At 39.7% G+C, this 20,260-nt stretch overlaps 1 protein-coding gene across 1 annotated transcript in view; it reads left to right on the forward strand.

Moving 5' to 3' along the window:
* The first annotated feature begins 16,457 nt into the window (after positions 1-16,457).
* The window catches only part of LOC130483428 (hormonally up-regulated neu tumor-associated kinase homolog A-like), a 104,655-nt gene continuing 100,852 nt past the window's right edge, over positions 16,458-20,260 (forward strand). Inside the window, exons 1-2 of the mRNA XM_056856187.1 lie at positions 16,458-16,709; positions 17,527-17,819. Coding sequence (XP_056712165.1) covers positions 16,458-16,709; positions 17,527-17,819 — 545 coding nt within the window. The remainder of the gene's footprint in view (positions 16,710-17,526; positions 17,820-20,260) is intronic.

Below are 20,260 nucleotides of genomic sequence, written 5' to 3' on the forward strand. Positions count from 1 at the left end.
ATTGGTATTTTTGGCCCTTTATCTCTTACCTAGAATAATAGTGAATTTTGTTTATGTGTGATTGTAACACTTACATTGTTTATTTTTGTATGGGAAGCATATTTATGTTGATATAGGTCATATAAGAAGGTAATTATACTGTGATTGTGATTATATATACATTGAGCCTCAGTGCTATCTTGACATTTTACTTTAAGTACCTGGACTTTGGCAATCCTACTTCCTGCAGAAGCAGAAGAGGGGCAAAGAAAGACTGTGGATTACAGCCATTTCAGCTTGCAAAAGAGATAGCATTTTTCAAAAAAATAAAACAATTTAGAGTTTTTATAAAACAGTAGTTATGCAACTCTCAACTTCCCTATGGTGAGTACTGGTGTCTTTCCATCATTCTGTCATGCAGTCATGTAAGATGATACTGTGAAGCTACAGCATTGTGGGAAACCGAAGTGGGAAACAAGTTGTAAGTGTCTTGCGACTGAGTTAGCTGATTAATTATTCTATGATGGGTCTTGCTTTTCACTGGCCCCAGTTTGTATGATTCCCCCTCCCTTTTCTGTTGTATATATAAAATCAGACCTAATTGACTCGCTAAAGTGTATGCTGAAATAAATGTCTTTAGCCTTTAAGGTGCTAATGGACTCTTGTGTAATATCATAACCGTGATTTTAAATAATGGTTATGCATAATTATTTTAAGTTCCTTTCTTCCTCCTAGGCAAACAGGTTATTGAGCAAAATATCCCTTCAATCTGTTGGATACACTATGTAGATTCAAAAAGCAAATACCATGGATTTCAGTGGGAAAGTTCATGCTTAACACTCACATTGAAATCAATGTGTTAAAGTGCTTAACTTTCACTGGATCGTGCAGATTGCTAGGAAATGGTCCATGTATGTAGATTTATAAAAGGAGACATGTCCTGCAAGGTAATATTTTAGTCTGAAGTTATATATTTGTAAGCCTTATCCTGCTTCAGATTTATTATGCTTTTCTTATATGTCTTTCTTTATTGTAAATATTAGAAATAACGGAAACTATATGTTCATTCAATGATCTATGATTTTATAGGGACTACCTTAAAAAAAACTATTTTTCCCTGTTGCCTCCAGTAGGGCTTCCCTCCAGAGTCTGAAATTATGAGACTGTTCCAATTACTGTGTGAACTTTGGTTTCCCAAATTTAAAATAAAATTGATTCATCGCATTTGACGGGCCATCCAATCCCAAGGAAAAAATATGAAATAATAATAGTGATACAAAAGCTTCATAAATTTGGCAGGAGGGATTCTTGCCAACACACTTATTTTATTAACTGCTACGTAGGAAATGTGGGTCAAAGTACTGAAGAGATGGTGGATGGGATAAGGATCGGTGAAATTGACTGAATAACACCACAGCTGAGTTCAGATGAATAGGGTGAAGCACCATCTGCATATCTAATCAGGAAGAAATAGAAATAACCATCTGATATATCAGTAATAACAACAAACCAGCAATATCCATTTGTGAGTAACAAAAAGAAAGAAATGAGACACATTTTCATAGACCCCATTTCCTAAATCTTTACAAGGATATGTGATAGTAGAAAGATTATTGGAGAGGTTTTAAAGAAGAAGAAAATAATTGTTTTGACTAGAGGATCTCAAGCATAGGAGGGTTATAAAGTTATGAGTAGTTAAAAATGCTTTTTCCTCTTTAGAAGTCAGAGTCAACCAAAGAAAGTGATTTGGCAGCATTTAAGGAAAGAGAAAAAAGCACCTCTACACTCAATACACATAAATGATTTATGGAATTTATTGCCACACCATATGGTGATAGCTTCTGACCTATATTGCTTTAGAATGGGATTATGCAAATTCATGATTGATCAAAGGCCATGGTAGCTATCGGTAACTTTTGTGTAAGTCTGAACACCAATGCCCCAGATCATCATGGCCCAAACGCTTACCACTATTAGAAACAGAATGCTGGATTAGATTAGATGATCCATTTATGCCTGGCTAACTCAATGTTTGTTGTGTAATCCAAGCAAGACAGTAAATTGTGAGCTGTGTAAACAACAACTTCTTGGCCAACCCTCATGCTCAACACTGCAAAACCGCTCAAAATGTGGTTCATTCTGAATTGTGAACAAATTGCAAACAAGATAGATATGAATGTTGATCATATTTTTGAGAGGTTTGCAGCAACCCGAAATAACATAAGATCAAGAAATCTGGGAAGGCCAAATCATGAGGCTGAAGGTAGTGTTTCCATTCAGGTTACGATATAGCTACTACAGTCATCTAATAACATTTACAGAAAAGAAATAAACCCCGATTACTTCTCAGTGAAATATACTTTTAATTTCCTCATACTCAGTGCCTTTTCCCTCCCAATCACACCTTCAATAACCTCATGTGATGGCCACATTAATCATTTTCCTCCAGCATAAGAAATTTCACATCCTGAAAATTAGAAATGGTTACTTTGCTACATTCTGATTTATCGTTTTCACCTGAAGAGCGGGGGGGGGGGGGGGAAGGTTCATAAGATTTTTTGATATACTATAAATAAGAAAATGTGTTCTCAGATTGAATAACAAAGTTATAATTCAATCATGAAGCTTTGCTGCCATTCATAAACCCCCAGGCAGACCTCTTGTGGCTTATGATGTCAGTAGAGATCCTTGATTGAATTATGGCTTCATAGTCAATCAGGGAGCATGTTTTATTCACTTGAGGAATTTCATTCAATGACAAGTTATTAAAAAGCTGAAACAAAAGGCAATATTACAGTAATAGGATATTAGCAATAATGAGGATGGGATTTCCGTCTTCTTTACTTATTATGAGACAGTGGGTTCCCTTTTTATATCTTGTGGAAATAAATCATAAGCTCCACATGAAAGAAAGCTCATAATGTTTAACTAGGCATTTAACTTTATTTCAAACACATTTCAAATGACTCGTTCAGGGAGTGGAGCACTTCTCCCTTTTCCAGAAAAATCAAATAATGGTTTGGATGGCTAATATGGATGATTAGAAGAGATTAGAATAATATTCAGTAATTACATCAGTTAGATTATATGTCAGGCTGCCAGTCCCTGATGTGCCAAAGTGGTCTTGGAGGTAATCTTATGAGAAGGAAGTATCACAGTTATTGGAGATGTTGTAGCTGCTGGACGTCTTCCTGCAATGTACCTTTTAAAGATACAGAATATTTAACAAATGGTTACAAGCATAACTGTGTCACTGCTGCTCCTGCAACCGTTTGCTAAGGCATATGCTTTGTGCGATTCTTGATTCTTTGTAGATCGACTGAATATATTTGTAGAGTCAATTCATATGTCAGCATATTCCATGTGATGACATTATTCTGATGTTAATGTCACATCGGATCTAGCCAAGGAGAAGGAGTAACCACAGCTTAGAACAGGAATCATCAGAGAATCAAGACTCAGACCCCGTCCAGATGGAGCATTTTCCAAGTGTCAACCATGTTTTCTCCACCTCACATATGCAGGCCACACAAACACTGCTGATTTCCATTCTGACAGTTTCAAAACCAGGATCAAGTAGTATCAATATGGACAGTCCAGAAGAGTACTGATGTTGCACAAAATAGCTTCCCTACTATAGTTCTTAGCATTTCTGCCACAATCTTTGACCTAGAACTATTTGACAAAACAATCTGAGGACATCTCTCAAATGCTTTCTACTGGAATGCCATGTATATCTAATTCTCAATATGGACATTTAAATCCAGAGACTGCAGCCAGGAACAGACAAAACATATCTTTCTACAAACCTGAGAAAAGCCCGAGGCTCACAGAACAATCTGAAATCTAAAAAAATAAAAATGGGGGTTAAAACACCCCATAATAATAGAAGTAGCACCTGTACCGTTAAGAAATCAATGCCCTCAGGAACCCCCACAGCAATACTGCCTTTGGTTTCTGTCAGTAAAAGGGAAGAGGAGGGGGACAGGGTCTCCCAGTCAACCCTTGCTCCCCTCCCCCTTGCCCTGGAGGGAGGAGTCAACAGGGTGACACCTGGCTGCAACCAACAGGTGACTCACTACCACATGATTTGCAGGACTCGCCTGGGCCCAGTGGTGCCCACCTAGCAAGTCTCTATTGTATGATAGGAGCCACCACAAAATGGAGGAGAGGAGAACAATATTAGGTGCTTTGGGTCCCCATTGGGGAGAAAGGCAGGGTATAAATAAAGTAAATAAATAATAAATATGGCTGACAATGGGAGGCTCATAAAAGTTTTGTTGGTGGGTAGGAAAGATAGAAGGAAGCAGGGAAAGGTGAGGAAATGAGGTTTGGCAGGAGGAGGGATAGAGGAAATATTGTGGGGAGGGGCATACTGGGGAAAGTCAGGTGTGCTCTGCAAGTCCGTAGTGCGCAAATGGATATTGTAGTCTATTTTACCACAAAACAGTTTAAATGTATGTTTCTTTTTAAACTACTATGATATAACCTACATAGTTTTTAAGTTACCTTCTGAAATATCTTTGTATCGTTTGTTTTAACTTTCTATTGGCGAAACGCCGCAATACATTTTTACTACTTTTACTGCAAGTCCATGCAGATTCCCCACTGTACAACTTCAGCCATAACCTTGCAAGCACTCATTTGTTGACTTGTAACACCTATTAAGAGGACAAAGGGGGACATAACAGCACATATTTTTTTATAAACTGGGTGGTCTTATGCCTTGTTGTTAAGTTTCAAAAATGAGAAATAGTTTATTATTAGAATCATTTGTTCTTTGGAATCATATACCTGGCCACATGCATAGTCACAGATATAATACTGTTGAGATATAATACTGTAGACAGAACTGTCATGCCTACTTCAACACAATGCTTTTGCATTGAGGCAGTGAACACATTCAGCTACCATTCACCAAATATAAAAAACAAATGTGTGTGTGTGTGTGTGTGTGTGTGTGTGTGTGTGCAAAGCACGGTCAAGTTGCAGCCGACTTATGGTGACCCCTTTTGGAGGTTTTCATGGCAAGAGACTAACAGAGGTGGTTTGCCAGTGCCTTCCTCTGCACAGCAACCCTGGTATTCCTTGGTGGTCTCCCATCCAAATACTAACCAGGGCTGACCCTGCTTAGCTTCTGAGATCTGACAAGATCAGGCTAGCTTGGGCATTAAATAATGCACATGAATGTGTGAATCAGGGATGCTCAGTTACCTGCTGATTCAGCCTGTATCCTGCTTGCAGGTTGTGATCAAGGAGCTAATAATTTGTCAAAAAGATTGGATGTATCCAAACAAATTTGGACATGTCTTTTGCATGATATTAGTATTGGCCATAACTGTGAACCTGTATGCATAATGTAAGATTACCCCCCCTTCTTTTTATGGTAGGCCTGTGAAAAGGATACTGCGTTTGAGTCAATACTGTAGGTACCCTCCTAGTCCAATGTCTCATTTCTAACAGAGGCCAGCCATTTTCTTCTGAGAAGCCCACAAGTTGGGTATCCACATCTGTACTCAACCTTCAGGACCAATGCACATTTTCCTTCCCCACCCCTAATGTCCAGAGAGTAGACCCCCAATATAAGAACCTCCAACAAGATGCAAAAGTAATACTGATTTTGGTTGTCTCCAGGATTGTAAAAGCATGCATAGATGTAGACAGGGTTCCAGTAAAATTCCAGCTGCCCAAAGGCGCTTCTCACATGTCAATAGAGAAGCAGTCCCATTGTGTGGAAAGGGGTCTCCTGGAAGGCAATCATATCAGCCTCCTCCCCATTTAAGGTTCTAAAGAAGTCTCAGCAATTAGAACTATAATAGAATGCATGGGAGGATCTACCACCTGGCACTTAAATCCAAACTGTTCAATTAAATCTAAACTTTTCCTTCACGGTCCAGAAGGAACAAAACATTCTGATATCAGGGTATAAAAGTAACCGAAACTCCCCAAATGGAATCATATTGGATTACCCAGCCTCCCAGCCCCTCCTGCTGGAACAGAAGACAGCCACAGTAAGACCCCTTTGGGGGCTTTAATCTATAATTTTTCTTTTCTGTGTGTGTGTGTGGGGGAAAGCAGAGTCTGTGTGTGTGTGTGGGGAGGGAGCAGTTTCTGTGGGGAGGGGAAGCCAAAGGGGGCTTTTGCCGGTTCTGCCTGGGGTGTGTGTTCCCCCTCCAGTCTCTCTCTCCCTGGTTTGAGGGGGGGCTTCATTTTTATTCTTCAGGTTTTTCCTCATTCATAAGATCAGTTAGGTTATTTTGATGCGCCCCCTGCAGCCACAGAAAGGAGCGAATGTGCACAAGCACCCCCTCACACACACATGAGGATTTCCCTCTCTCTCTCTCTTTCCCCGGCCGGCCGCACATCAGCTGATTCCTCCAGTACTCAATCCTGACTGATTGGCCAGAAGAAGACCCAGCTTGGCCACCGATTGGCCGGGGGAGGAGAATGCTGCTTACTGAAGGTTATGCTGCTTACTGACGGCCCCGAATTGGCCGAATTTATTCGCGAACTCCCGAACTCGCTGAATTCGGCCCCCCCGGTTGCCCGCCAGTTTTGAGTTCGGTTCCTCCCGAACTAAAAACCGCCGAATCAAGGGAAATTCGGCTGATTTTCAGTTCGGGCCGAACCGAATTGACAGCCCTAGACTGCATTACTTGGCACAAGATTATTTCTTTCAAAAACCTGAAAATTGCAGTGTTTTTGTAGAAACGCCAGCGTGTTTTTTTTTCCAAATTGGAGGAAGGTTAAAAACCAAGGCCTTTGAACTGGTTAATATCTTTTTTAGATCAGTTATATATATAATCTTATTCCCATCTTGCTAATCACTTGTTCTGAAAGATCCCGCACCTTCATTTTGTTTCAAAATGGGTGCTGTTCTGAAAGGACACTGAGGAGCTGGTAGTTTGTTCTTAGAGATTTCCAGTAATACATTTCTGGTTAAATTGTTCTTGGCTTATTCCCTGTTGTTTCTCTCAACAAATTACTTTTGAAAATGCCTGACTATACTAATTTGAAGATCTCAAATCTCTGCCAGAAAGGAAGTGTTCACATGGTCCCATTTTTCTTAACTAAGAAACTAAGAAGAAGAAGAGTTGGTTTTTATATGCCGATTTATCTACCTTTTTTTAAAAGGAGAATCAAACTGGCTTACAATCTCCTTCCCTTCCTCTCCCCACAACAGACACTTTGTGAGGTTGGTGAGGCTGAGAGAGCTCTAAGAGAACTGTGACTAGCCCAAGGTCACCCAGCTGACTTAATGTGGAGGAGTGGGGAATCAAACTCGGTTCTCCACATTAGAGTCCACCGCTCTTAACCACCGCACTAAACTCACTTGTGCCAGTGGCTCCAGCTACCATGTGACTCCCCAAAGCCAGGATGATTGCCCCTATGGCAGCATTAGTGCCGAAGAAGAAGAAGAAGAAGAAGAAGAAGAAGAAGAAGAAGAAGAAGAAGAAGAAGGAGTTGGTTTTTATATGCCGACTTTCTCTACCACTTTCTCTCTCTACCACAATCACCTTCCCTTCCCCACAACAGACACCCTGTGAATAGGGTTGCCAACCTCCAGTTACTAGCTGGAGATCTCCTGCTATTTCAACTGATCTCCAGCTGATAGAGATTAGTTCACTTGTAGAAAATGGCCACTTTAGCAATTGGACTCTATGGCCCTGAAGTCCCTCCCCTCCTCAAACTGTGTCCTCCTCAGGCTCCGCCCCAAAACCTCCTGCTGGTGGTGAAGAGGGACTTGGCAACCCTACCTGTGAGGTAGGTAAGACTGAGAGAGCTCTAAGAGACCTGTGATTGTCCCAAGGTCACTCAGCTGGCTTCATGTGTAGGAGTGGGGAAACCATCCCGGTTCACCAGATTAGAGTCCGACACTCATGTGGAGGAGTGGGGAATCAAACCCGGTTTGTGTGCTGCCTTAGATATTTCTTTGAATTTCAAAGGTAGTGTTTAAATAAGCCATGTAAATAACTAACTTCATTATTATAACTAAAATATGCCTTTAGTAAATAAATAAATAAATAAATTGGGATTTAATTTAGTGGCTATCCTGCCACTTCAATAGTAGAGGAACCTGGTTTAAATCCAGAGATTTTGTCCTTAACTAGAATGTGGCTGGAGATATCAGCCTGAAGGCATGGTGACAAATATTATACCAGTGGCCACCGATTCCCTCATTTAACAACAAAGGCATTTTATTGCGTGGACGGCAATCTAGGAGAGGAGAAAGGAACAGAGCAAATAATCAGCTTAAGGACCAATTTAAGAGTTTAATTATGAACGCTTTAATGTCTTTTCATAATCAGTTAATAAATACCTTAACAATAAATTGAATGTAAGCTTTTAATAGACTTTGTTGGTTTGAAGCTAAACAAAAGAATTAGCAGCTCCAAGCATTGAGCAATAATTGTACACCACTTGATGCCAGAAGAAACAGCACATTTCAAGTACATTTTATTTTTTTGGGTACCTTGCTGTAATAAACGCTCGTAATATTCCCCAGTTTCTGGAGTGTAAGATGCAGATCTTATTTATCACAGTATGTGACACATCTGGCACACGGATCAGGAAACAACTGTTTTACTTCATTTCTGTCATCACCTTCCAACAGATTTCCATCACATTCCAATTTGGACGAGGGACCTCGGACTTTCTCTCCATAAGTTCTCCATTAACAGCTTCACAGAAACGAGAGCTCTTGCTTCCTTCTCCTTCCATGGCAATTAGTCACCCCCAAGCTGGCTATTTTGCTTTAATTGCATAGAACATGTGAAATCGATGGCATTTCTCAGAGTCTCTTTGCAACATCTTCATCACACGTACTGCTGCAGCGATTGTTGCGGATTGTCGTTACCTTTCACTTACTTGCCTCCCCAGGGTCAACTACAGAGTTTAGCTTACTAGTGCCTTCGCTGCATTGTACCAACACATGTGTAATTAACAGTAAGGTTTTTGTTATGGCACAAAGGGTGTTTTGCAGCTGATGGGGATCATCTTTGGTGTGAACGGTGGCCAGTGTATCCAACTCACTGAGACTTGAGCTTTGCAAGCTGTATGAACAGCTATGCACTAATAAAGCTTGAAAAGCTTGAATTACACTGTAACCCACAAAAATTTTCAAATTAAAAAGCCATATTTACAGCCCCCCTGTGGATTGTGATTTTATTTAATTTAATCTCCTCTCGTGGCCAATTAGGTAGGCAACTCACCATATATCCATACACTAGAACCAAAGAGGGAAAAAGCATAAGCCAAAGTTTAAAACAGCATAGACAGAAATAATTTTCCTGGCCATAGTTCTGAAAATAATGCGGCTGTTGAAAAACAAAAATGCAAGAAAGAAGATTTGCTTTCCCCACCCCCTTTTTCTTTTTTAGTTCTTGTTTTTGAAATGGAGCACAATTAAGCTTTATGAATGTATATCGTTTTATGAACCACATAATAATTACAAACACTTCAATTCTATATGCAGAATGATAATATATACCCTTTTGTTCTACAATCCAAAAAATGAGGTGATTCCCCAAAATAATTTCTCAAGGTGCTTGACTGAAAAACCCAGTATGTGTATGCCAAACATGGGCATCATATGTCAGTCAGCCAATTCCTTAACTTACAATGGCGAATTATCAGTAATTTCCATAGAGCGGCCTCACATGAATGTAAGGAGAGCTTTGGCTCTGCCTATTTGAAACAATAATCCATATAAAACTCCCAATAAAATATTTGTTGTGAAAACCATTGGCAGGGAATAACGCGACATGGCTGTTCTATTCATCAAAAAGCGCAAAGCTCACTCCTTGTCTGGTGGTGGCAGGCACCCATGTGGACCATACGGAAAAGAGATTAATAAAACCTATGATGGAAATAAAAAGGTCAAAGGTGAAGCTTGAGCAGGGAAACATTCCCTCCTGGTGGAAAAGAGAAGAGTAACATGTTTTTGCTGTTCTACTTTTCTGTGATATTGGGCAAATAACTGGAAAATCCGCTACCTGTTTTAATCACATAATCTCAAGCATTACATGTATCCAGTTACTGAGCCTTTTTTTTAACGTTCAGTTAAAACGTTCAGTTTTTAACGTTCAGTTATTTTTTAACGTTCAGTGTGTTCTACCTGAAGGAAAACAGCTGAAGCCAAGGATGGGAAACTCCACCCTTTCCTGTCCACCCTTTCCAAACAAATTTTTGGTACTGTTGCTGATCTCTTGACTTTGTGCATGTGCTGGCTTGGGGGTAAGAACTGTATACACACAGAGAAGAACATTGCTGCTCACACATACAGCTGAGCTGGGCCAATATTTAAAACCTGGTGGTATAAAAATGGTGCTTTCATTTATTAAAAGGGAAAAGCAATCTTTCTCAAAATGTATATGACTGTCTTGCTGGGAGAGGCATTGTGGCATTTCTCTTATGGCAGCAAGGAAAGAATATATAGCCTACAAAATGTGTATATGGGATCATCCATACTTTCTGTGCTTCCATTGTAGTACAAACCAATGTGTATGAGAAGAGTTTTGGGGAAACAGCTGCAGACCTTTTCTCTCTCTCTGACTACAGGGAACTAGTGGTATGGGTAGCCCATGCTAGTCCCCAGGGCTGTTGGAGAGGGGGGACTGGGAGGACAACATTCCAGGAACTCTTATTCCCTTGGGGTTATATAGCCAGGAAAGATGGAAGTTATTTAATTTGTTTTCACATGATATTTGGGTTTGGTCCAAGTGGCATAAAGGTGAGGCCAAGATGGGGTCTTTCTGTGGAGGCATGATGGATGTCTAATTCTTGTAAGACTAGTAGAGGTTGCTAGAGACTGAAGTTGCCTTCAGATTTCTAATGAGATGTCTGCTGACACGCATCTCACAACTGGGTTATGACATACGGAGCTTACGTAAAACTGTACAGTCATTTGCGTAACACATGCACATATAATTTGTGAAGCAGGAAAAATCCAGAAAAATGGCAGACAGATGTCAGCCTATGCATTCTGAGTCTACTGGGAAACCTATTTTCCCAGAGCAAAAATTCTGCAGGCTTTATTCTATAAATTTATGGAGCAAGAATTGTTAACATTATAAAAGAATTGTCAAAAATGTAGGTTGTCTATGACATGTTATTAGCATATTCCATGAGAAAGTGAGACCAATCCAAAAGCTGCAAGCATCCCACTGGAAGGTGCAATATTCTACTTGACCACTGTACTGTCAAACCCTAAGGTATTGTGAAGTTTACACATAAAACTGTTTTGGTGAACTGTATGCAAAAAAAATTGTGAAAAGGGATAAGAGGAGCAGGAATGGTACAGAAAGGGAACAATAATCAGATTCCTGTTTGTCTGGTAAATATATCTATGCAATGGAGACAAAACTCTTTCTGAAGGGAACACTTATGACTTCTCCCCTGTCCCACTTGGCCCTGGAAAAGAAAGACGGAAATTCAACAGAGCATTTCTCTAAACTGCATTTCTTCCCCCTCTACACATGTAATTGCTATATAAGGTAGAATGGGGCCTTTAATACCTGTATGCCTCTGGGCTCACTAAGTAATGAGGGGAACATATTTATTGGTACAAAGGTTGGTGTTTATTGATACTGCCCATTTTTCACGAGTTTTAGGGCTCAGTAGGGAAGGCCCATTGACTTTAGAGAACATGTTTTACAATCAAGCTGTTTCAAGATTTATACAGCATAACACATTTAGCTATTAAATAGTAAATAAAAGGCATTGGTAAATACCGAGCCTCCCTCAGCCACATCCTTAATTATCTGATTTATAAAGCAAATCACCGTCTTGGCTTGGGGATTTCTGTTTACACATGTATATGTGCTCCTCAATTTCATGAAGTCTGATAAAAACCGAACGCCATTATACAATGTAGCCTCCTCCTTTCAAATAAAGCTACTAAGAAATATCAAAATGTTTTCTTGTTGGCGTTTTTTAAACCTTCTTTTGGTCAAGAAAACTAGGGCTGGCAACCTTTTAATGCCTTTTCCATTCACTGAGCAGGACTTTCAGATGAATTTTCTTCACTGCCAAGAGCTTTTGCCTGTCGCTGATCTTTGTAGTCCTTAAAGAGTTTTGTAAAAGTTTGTGCCTTAGTCATTGAACCATTGCAATATAGCCACAGAGATAGACAACTGGTTATGGAGATTTTACCCATAACTCTGTTTTTAAAAGATTCACTTTGGTCATTTATGCATGGGTACTTTAACTCATGTTCACACACACACACCCTGGTATGTCATGGTTGTTCCTTGGAGTTATGCACGAGTTTTCCCTCCATTAGAGATGACCTACAGTAGCTGCCAGCCCTCACAAATCCTGGACCTTCCCGTGTCTCTGTTAACCCGATTCTTCCTTCTCCCCTGAGCTCAGCCCAGGTGAAATCTCTGTGCATAAGGCAAGGTGTGGGACATGCAAGCTTAGTTTCAATCGCAACCAATTACAAAGCAGCATATCCAGAGGCAGGGATTCAAATACTTCCTGCTTCCTCGGAGCTCTTTCTGAACAGAAGAAAGGCTTTTTAAAACTGAGGCTTGGATCCCCCCCTTCTTTTCAGATTGCTCCATTTTTATTTTTTTTAATGTTCTTAAAATGCTTTTTTATTCGGCAATTGGATTTGGGGGGGAGGGAACTTTTCTCTCACTACAGCCAATTACGAAGCAGCATTTCAAAAGGTGGGGATTCAAGTACTACCTGATTTGAGCTTGGGGATTGCTGGTGCATAGACAGGAAAGTGCGGGTCTAGTGAGCAACTAACCTCAGGTAAAACTCCCATGCATAAACAACCTTTGAGAAAGTGGATGCATTTGACTTCCATGCCTGGGAAAGTTGAAAGTCCTTGGGGAATATCCCAGCTCCCAACTGCTGTGAATTTATCAGGAAGTCTGGATGGAGCTGTTCACTTCAATTTGTGGATGTTGGGAGGCAGAGACAGCATGCATATTCCAATATCCTTCCGTTTTGAAGGTCTGAAGTTTGGAAGAAAAAATTAAACATACTTCCCACCCAAAGTAAGTTGTATTTTCACCTTGGGATCCAATTTAGAACAAACAATTAAAGAATAACACACAAAAACTATTTTTCCAACCCATGGGCTGTGGTGCAGACATCGGTACGTACATACACGCAGCAGTGGAGTTGATGGCTCTTTTTGTGACCCGAAATACAGTTATTTTAATCTAATGAAGCATGTTTGATGTTGAACAGTTTGCAAATTCTCACACACAGAAATGATTTAGCTAAGTTCCTTCAGCTGACAAAAGCACGGCAGCTACCCTCCCCCCCAGTAACTAAACAATGAAGAAAAAATAAGAACATATTATCTAATCTTTATATTACATTGGAAATCTGGTTGTCCAATCAAAGAACAAAAATATCAGTCTCACGTTAAATTTAAAGTTCAGGCTGTGCATTATTGAACCAATAATCTCTGAAGAGGGTAATGTATCACCCACCAGCCATGACATCACCTGCAGATCAAACACTTTTTGTGCCAAGGCAGAAACCTACAGGGATTTGCCCTCTTTTGCAGATGCATATTTACTATCTGGTATTGATGTGTTACTGCATTTATTGATCCAGAGAGGATGGAAAATTCAAGAGCAGGCAAAAACAGGTTTGTACAGACAGATTGTCCAGGATTCTGTCCACAGAACTGTAAACCAGCAAGGGAATGGAAGCTAAAAAGCAAACTGCAGTTAAACCTCAGAAGACTTTGGGTGAAAACACATGGTCGCTTTAGCCTCCTTTATTCCCTGTTTCAGCCAGGATTCAGCCAGGATCGAACGCATGTGTATTGCCAAACGTGTGTTCGATCCTGGCTGAATCCTGGCTGAAACAGGGAATAAAGGAGGCTAAAGTGACCATGCGTTTTTGCCCTTTCCCTCATGGCCAACACTGCAAAGTAAAATTTCCCCTCATACTGCCACGGAACACTTTGCGTGTTAACTAATTTTTAAACCAGTTTAATTAAATCCATGCATGTTGTGTGGATACCAAGGAGAAAATCCAGAGAATAGTGGCACAAAAGAACTCTCAAATGAAGTGCCACAAATCTTAAGCACAGCCTCTAATTCACCCAGCAAACAATCTTGTTTTAAAGTAAAAATGTCCAGAAGAATATCAGCTTGTTTAGGTTATTTTTGGGTAGGGGTGCACCACTCATATCCTGTAAAGAATGCACAATAAGAAAACCATTCCTCACAATGGAGACACACTGTAATGACTTTTCACTGTCGCCTGTTACATATTTTAAATCAGATCACGGAAAGTTCAGACTGTCTATATTCACAGTTTCTGAGCAAGGATCATTTCAAGCCTGTGGTGCAATTTCTAGTTTGGTACTAAACACATAAAGTGCAGGTATAATTTTTCAAGATCTCATGAAGTTTTACATGAGATCACACGGATCAAACCGTCACAATGAGCAAGAAAATAAAAGATATGTTATTTTTACAAAACAACAACAGACATACAGATCTAGTTTTCCTTGAGCTTGATTCTGGAAGATGATTATATTTTTGAGCAAAACACAGAGAGCACATCACAGTGGCTCAATTTATGTCTGTTTGGACACAACCTGCCACGCTTTCCCCAAAGAATCTTGGGATTTGTTGTTTTCTGTAGCCTTTATTTTTAAAAAAGTATCTGTAAATGCCTTCATAGAACTACAATTCCCAGAATTCCATGAACAGAGGAATCTCTGTTAAGCCAATCTAATTTTGTAATATACTTCTCCCTTTAAAAAATCATTACAGCAATTGCCTTTGGACTCCTGCAGCTTTTCACCATGGATTGGCCTGTATTCACTATTTAATATACTGCCTAATGCTGAATATTGCTGCTTTTGGCATAGTTTTTTTTATATTTGTTGCTTTTGAAGTCACTCCTCTTCCAAACAAAAAAGCCTTTTAAAATATTTGGCGAACTTTGCAGGGCAAGGTTTTTCAAGGTGCTAGGCTGGGCTCTTCCCCAACCACAGCAATAGTTTGTGTAGTTGGCTGTCATGTTTTAAGGTTGTTATATATTTAAAGAAGCTTTTTACTATTTTTAAAAAGAAAATGTCCTAAAAATATGGTGTTTTTGCTTTGCACTATACTTCTTATCCTTTGCATTATCTGATACCATTGCACATCCTCCACCTTGTTTTTCTTAGCAGAAAAGCAGAAAACTGATGAGGTATGAGAAGAAGGGGAAAGATCTATGTTATGAACTTAATGTTTTGTCAGCCCATTCCTGAGAATGAGGCCGAAAGTCTATAGGAGGCAGCAAGGCCAGTCCCGGCGGCAGCCGATCGCGCAGGACTGCGCCTCACTCCTCCACGGGCGCGGCCTCTCTGTGGCACCGACAACATTGTGGAGAGGCCATGCTGGCACAGGGGGGCGTTCCAGGGGCGGGGCGAGAGGAGGAGCTGCCGGTTAGGTGGCTCCCTATCCCATTTCGGCCACTTGCGCCGGCGGCTGGAACAGCGTTGCTGCGCCTGCTATTTAGCAGGTACAACCTCGCTGTTTTCAATGGGGCGAAAAGACCCAGTTAAACAAAAAAAAAAAAGCCACGAAACGGCTTTTTTTTTTTTGTTTAACGGCATCGTGGAAACGGCTTAGGAAGAGGTGCCGCTGCGCCTCTTCCTAAGCCGTCCCCGCACACCTCAGCGCAGGAATGGGCTGAGTGTCTCACTTTTTCTTTTTTTGTCTTCACTTTCTTCTTTTTGTATATTGTGTTTTTGTATGCTTTATGTACTTTGACATATTCTGTAGTGTTCTGCATATTTCAATAAAACGCAAAAAAAAAAAATGAACAAGGTTCTCATCCTCCAGGCGGGGTGTGGAGACTGCCTTGAATTACAGTTGATATTCTCACTTTGAACAGAATACCAAGGAAGGCCAACAAGAGTATAGGCCACTCAGCCAGTGCAAGGTGAATTTGTCTTCCTCTGGAAAACTCCAGGGCATGTGAGGTCAGAAGACAGGTGGAAACTAGTGTTAAGCTAATCTCTCTGTTCTGAACATGTCACCACTACTTTGTCTTAAATAAACACTTTGTTCTGATGACTTTGCAAATGAACAGCTGCACTGTTGCCTCTGAAATGCAGGAAAACAGAGCCAGTCTAATTTAGCTTATTGGTGTTAGCTGCTGACGAACAGCGTCTTTGGTGCTAACATTGGATTCTGTCAGTGGGAGTGGTCTGTTCCATGAGATTATGTGACATTGGAGCTGTCATTAATTGACATCATGTATCAGGTTAAGTTAATAATCTCCAGGCTGGTTCTGCTTGAGCAAATCTGCATGCCTGGAGACAGAGAACGGTGATGAAAAGGTAGTCTCCGGGGCAGGATGGTTGAACACGGCACAGCCAATGGCTTGGCACTTCTGCCTTGGGATGGGGAGACTTAGAATCTTGCAACCATTCTAACTGGCATGTCCAGAAGTAACACTTGCCTGGAGGCTGGAGGCGCCACCCAATCTGACCCCCCTCAAGGATGCCTGCCGCAATTAGAGCAGCTCCAGATGGCGGAGCCACAGATATGGCAAACCATGAAAGTCTATTGCCAGGCGGGGAGAAAAACGATAAGGATGTACAGCTACCTGCTTGTTTCAGCAAGATGACCCAAGAGTCTAGGAAGAGCTTCCCCCATACAAAACAAGTTGGCAACTACCTTGTGGGCAGAATGATCAACAAGGGCTCCTTTGCTAAAGTGATGGAGGGGTTACATATCCCCACAGGGGAGAAGGTAAATTGAGAGTGGTTATAACAGAGTAAGTAAAATGGTCATGGTTCTTATTGCAACACGTGCAGAGGTAATTCAGAATCTCTTTTCTTCTACAATTCTAAATATTGAGGGTGTTGAATTGGCATTTAGCTAAAATAACAGTAGTCAAGCAAAAGAAGGTACAATAGTCATTCATTTGTCTCCTAAAGTGTTCTGAAATACACAGGAGTCCTCTGAAAATGTTGTTGATTTTGCTGTATACAGTGTATGTGTACTGTACATAATAACTGGGATTCTCCTAACCTGTTTTACTCACACCCCGATTCTAATTATGCTAATTCAATTATGATATAATTACACAAAGCATTTTAAGGAGTTTTTAATATTCCTCTTTGGCAATGCATTAATGGATTCACTGACCATTTTCCATTGGAAAGTCTGCATTAAAAGACATAAAGAAACAAGAATTTGAGGGGGAATTTAGCTAATGTCCAGATGAGCAGATATTCCACTGTGTTCTGTTTAAAGAGTATTTTGCCAGGACAAACTGTGTAATACTGAACTAAGTTAAAAACATAGTATTATATATTAAAGGAGATCAAAGAGTTTATAATGCCACCTGTATTGGCAATTAGGCTTTACTGGCAATTATGCTTTATTGGCAATTATGCTTTACTGGCTAGTGGAAGAAAAAATACTATCCTGGTGCCATCCTTGCAAAAGTTGATGAAATGTTTCTCCACCCACTGGACATTTTGAAAAGAGGTCTGTGCTGCAAAATTGAAGTGGGTGATGCCCAAACCATAAAAGATATATTTATAACATTTCTGTGATTTAGGTAGCCATTAAAGTTATTGACAAGAAAAAAGCCAAGCAGGATTCCTATGTTTTAAAAAATATGAAGAGGGAGCCCCGGATACATCAGATGATTAAACATCCTAATATTGTTCAGCTATATGAAACCTTGGAGACAGAGAACTCCTATTACATGGTGATGGAACTGTGTTTCGGGGGAGACCTCATGGACAGAATATGTGAGAAAAAGAAACTGGAAGAGAGAGAAGTGAAGAAATATACCAGGCAGATCATGTCTGCAGTTGAACACTTGCATCGTCATGGGATTGTCCACAGGTACAAAATATTATTTCTCTTTAAAGTAGAAGGAATACAATAAAATGCCACATAAAGCATTAAAAAAAATCCAGTCCTCTTTTTGAACGATGTGTGCATGACATATTGAAATCAGTGAGAATTATAAAATGTTTGCCCAATGTATATATTTGGGTAGTTGATTCAGTGAAATCTTTTCCTAAATGTGTGGCAATAATAGTCCTACCACTGGATTGAGATAAATCTTCCAGGCAGGGAGGGGTTCTATTTAGGGTTGCCAACCTCCAGGTACTGGAAGAAGAAAATACCTATGCTGGAAATAGTAGAAACTATAATAGATGGCAGCACATGGCTTCAAAGATAATATAATGTGAAATATTCTAACTGGAAAAGAAAACAATATTATAGAATATAATAATTATATTTTTTGGAAAATCCAAAACACAACATATATTCATAAACACTGTGTTGAAAGCCACACAGAAACCTCACTGGGTCTGAAATAACAAAAAATGTATATATACAGATTGCTTTTAACAACAAAACATGAACAACATAAATTCAAGAATTATTTCTGTGGCCTTAACAAAGGCTCATGTATACTCAAGAATTATAGTCCATGAAAAATCACAAAGAGACGAAGAAAGGTCCAAGGTGGGTCTATCACAAGTACGCGTTTCGGAATCCAATCCTTCCTCAGCTTGGTGACCACAACGATGTTTAAAGAGACCAATAATAATGGCTTCTAGAAATAATGATAATCATAATAATAATAAGGCTTATCAAAATGGCTACAGTGACAACTTAAGAGTGTTGAGAATACATTTGTAACAACATGAATGCAATTTCAAAAATAAGACTGCTTACCACTGCTTTTCAAAAAGTCCAAAGAATCTTCAAAAGGAAATTCATGGGAACAATTTTTTCCTGTGGTACAATGAAGCTAATCAATAAGGCTAATATTAAAAATGAGTCAAAGATTGAACAACTCTCAAAATTCTACAAGCAATGCTTGCAAGGTAAGTATAAATTACAAAACTATCATAGCCAACGTCCGTGATTTTCGTTTTCCTTTTGCTTTCACTTCAGGTTGAACAAGCATGTAAGAACAAGAAGAAGGACGGAACGCGGTCTGGATGTCCCAAACGTTTTCACTGCCTACCAGGGCAGCTTCATCAGCTGTTCGTTCACGCAAAGAGACAAAGCTCCTAAAAACAATAATAAACATTCTATTTCCCAAAACGTGTGTCTCATTCCAAAAGTAACAATAATAACATTTAGCTATGAAAATAAGACAAGATAACATACCTAAAGGTGGAAAAATCATTATTTAAAGTTCCATCTTACTCTGCGCCAGCAAGGCTGTTCCACTGTCAAATGCTTGGATCTATGCTGACAGGTGTAGATAATTTATGTGGTTTAGTTGGAAAGTCAAGCTGATTTTGCAGCGTCTCGTACAGCTACTTTGTGTCATCTTGTCCTGTTGTATTTTATATGTTGTACATAGCTTTAAGTTTCATTTTTGTCACTTCCATGTTGTTTAGCACTATTGCACTTATTCACTATTAAGAATATAAGCTTTCATAGAAAATTTTTTGAGCTTGGTATTATTTTTCCATACAGCTTGTCTATTTAATACCTGTGCATTTTTTGGTTTAGCTATTACTTTTGCACGATGGCTCAAAAAATACCCATGTTTTCATTTTCAAATGCTGAAAGAGATAGAATATTAAAAACTATGAATTCTCTGCATGACGCTGAGACAAGTAATGTACCTGACTTTAACAAGCTTCTCAACTTAAGCAAAAAGAAAATATGTTATGAGCTCCATGGCTCTTCATTAACTGACTACGCTAAAGCCATGATAATACCAAGAGGGCTTCGCTTGCAAAAAGCCCCTGCTTTGTTTTCTGAGAATGCTGCCTTCATAGACAAATGGGCAGCAATTTTAAACAAATGCTCAATGGATCTAATGTTATTAATTATAGATCAAGCTTCGCATGAGATTGCTTTGGTTGCCCAAGACATAGATAAGGTGAATGCAGATTTAAAGAAAGACTTATCTGATCTTGATTATAAAAATCAAATCGAGAAATTGGAGTCTGACCTTAAAGCTTATGCCACAAACATTAAGTCCTTTAAGCTAAGAAAATTCCATAGGGACAAGGAAGATTACGAAAGAAAACGAGTCTATCACTGGGAATATACTGACTCTTCTACCAATTATAAACGTAACTGGAGACCTGCATATAACGAAGAGTCACTATCAGACCATGACAGCTTCAGTTCCTTTGATTCCAATAGATCTAACTCCTCAGCTAGGGGCTACCAACTTCACTCCAAGGGACGAGCTCAAAATTTCCCCATGTTGCTCGATCCCGAGGTCACCCGAAAAACAAACGGTAGTCGTAAATTTATCTTCTAGGGTATTGACCCCTTCTGAAATTGACATGTTGAATCTA

The sequence above is a fragment of the Euleptes europaea genome, chromosome 10 (assembly GCF_029931775.1).
Source record: "Euleptes europaea isolate rEulEur1 chromosome 10, rEulEur1.hap1, whole genome shotgun sequence".
Lineage (NCBI taxonomy): Eukaryota > Metazoa > Chordata > Lepidosauria > Squamata > Sphaerodactylidae > Euleptes > Euleptes europaea.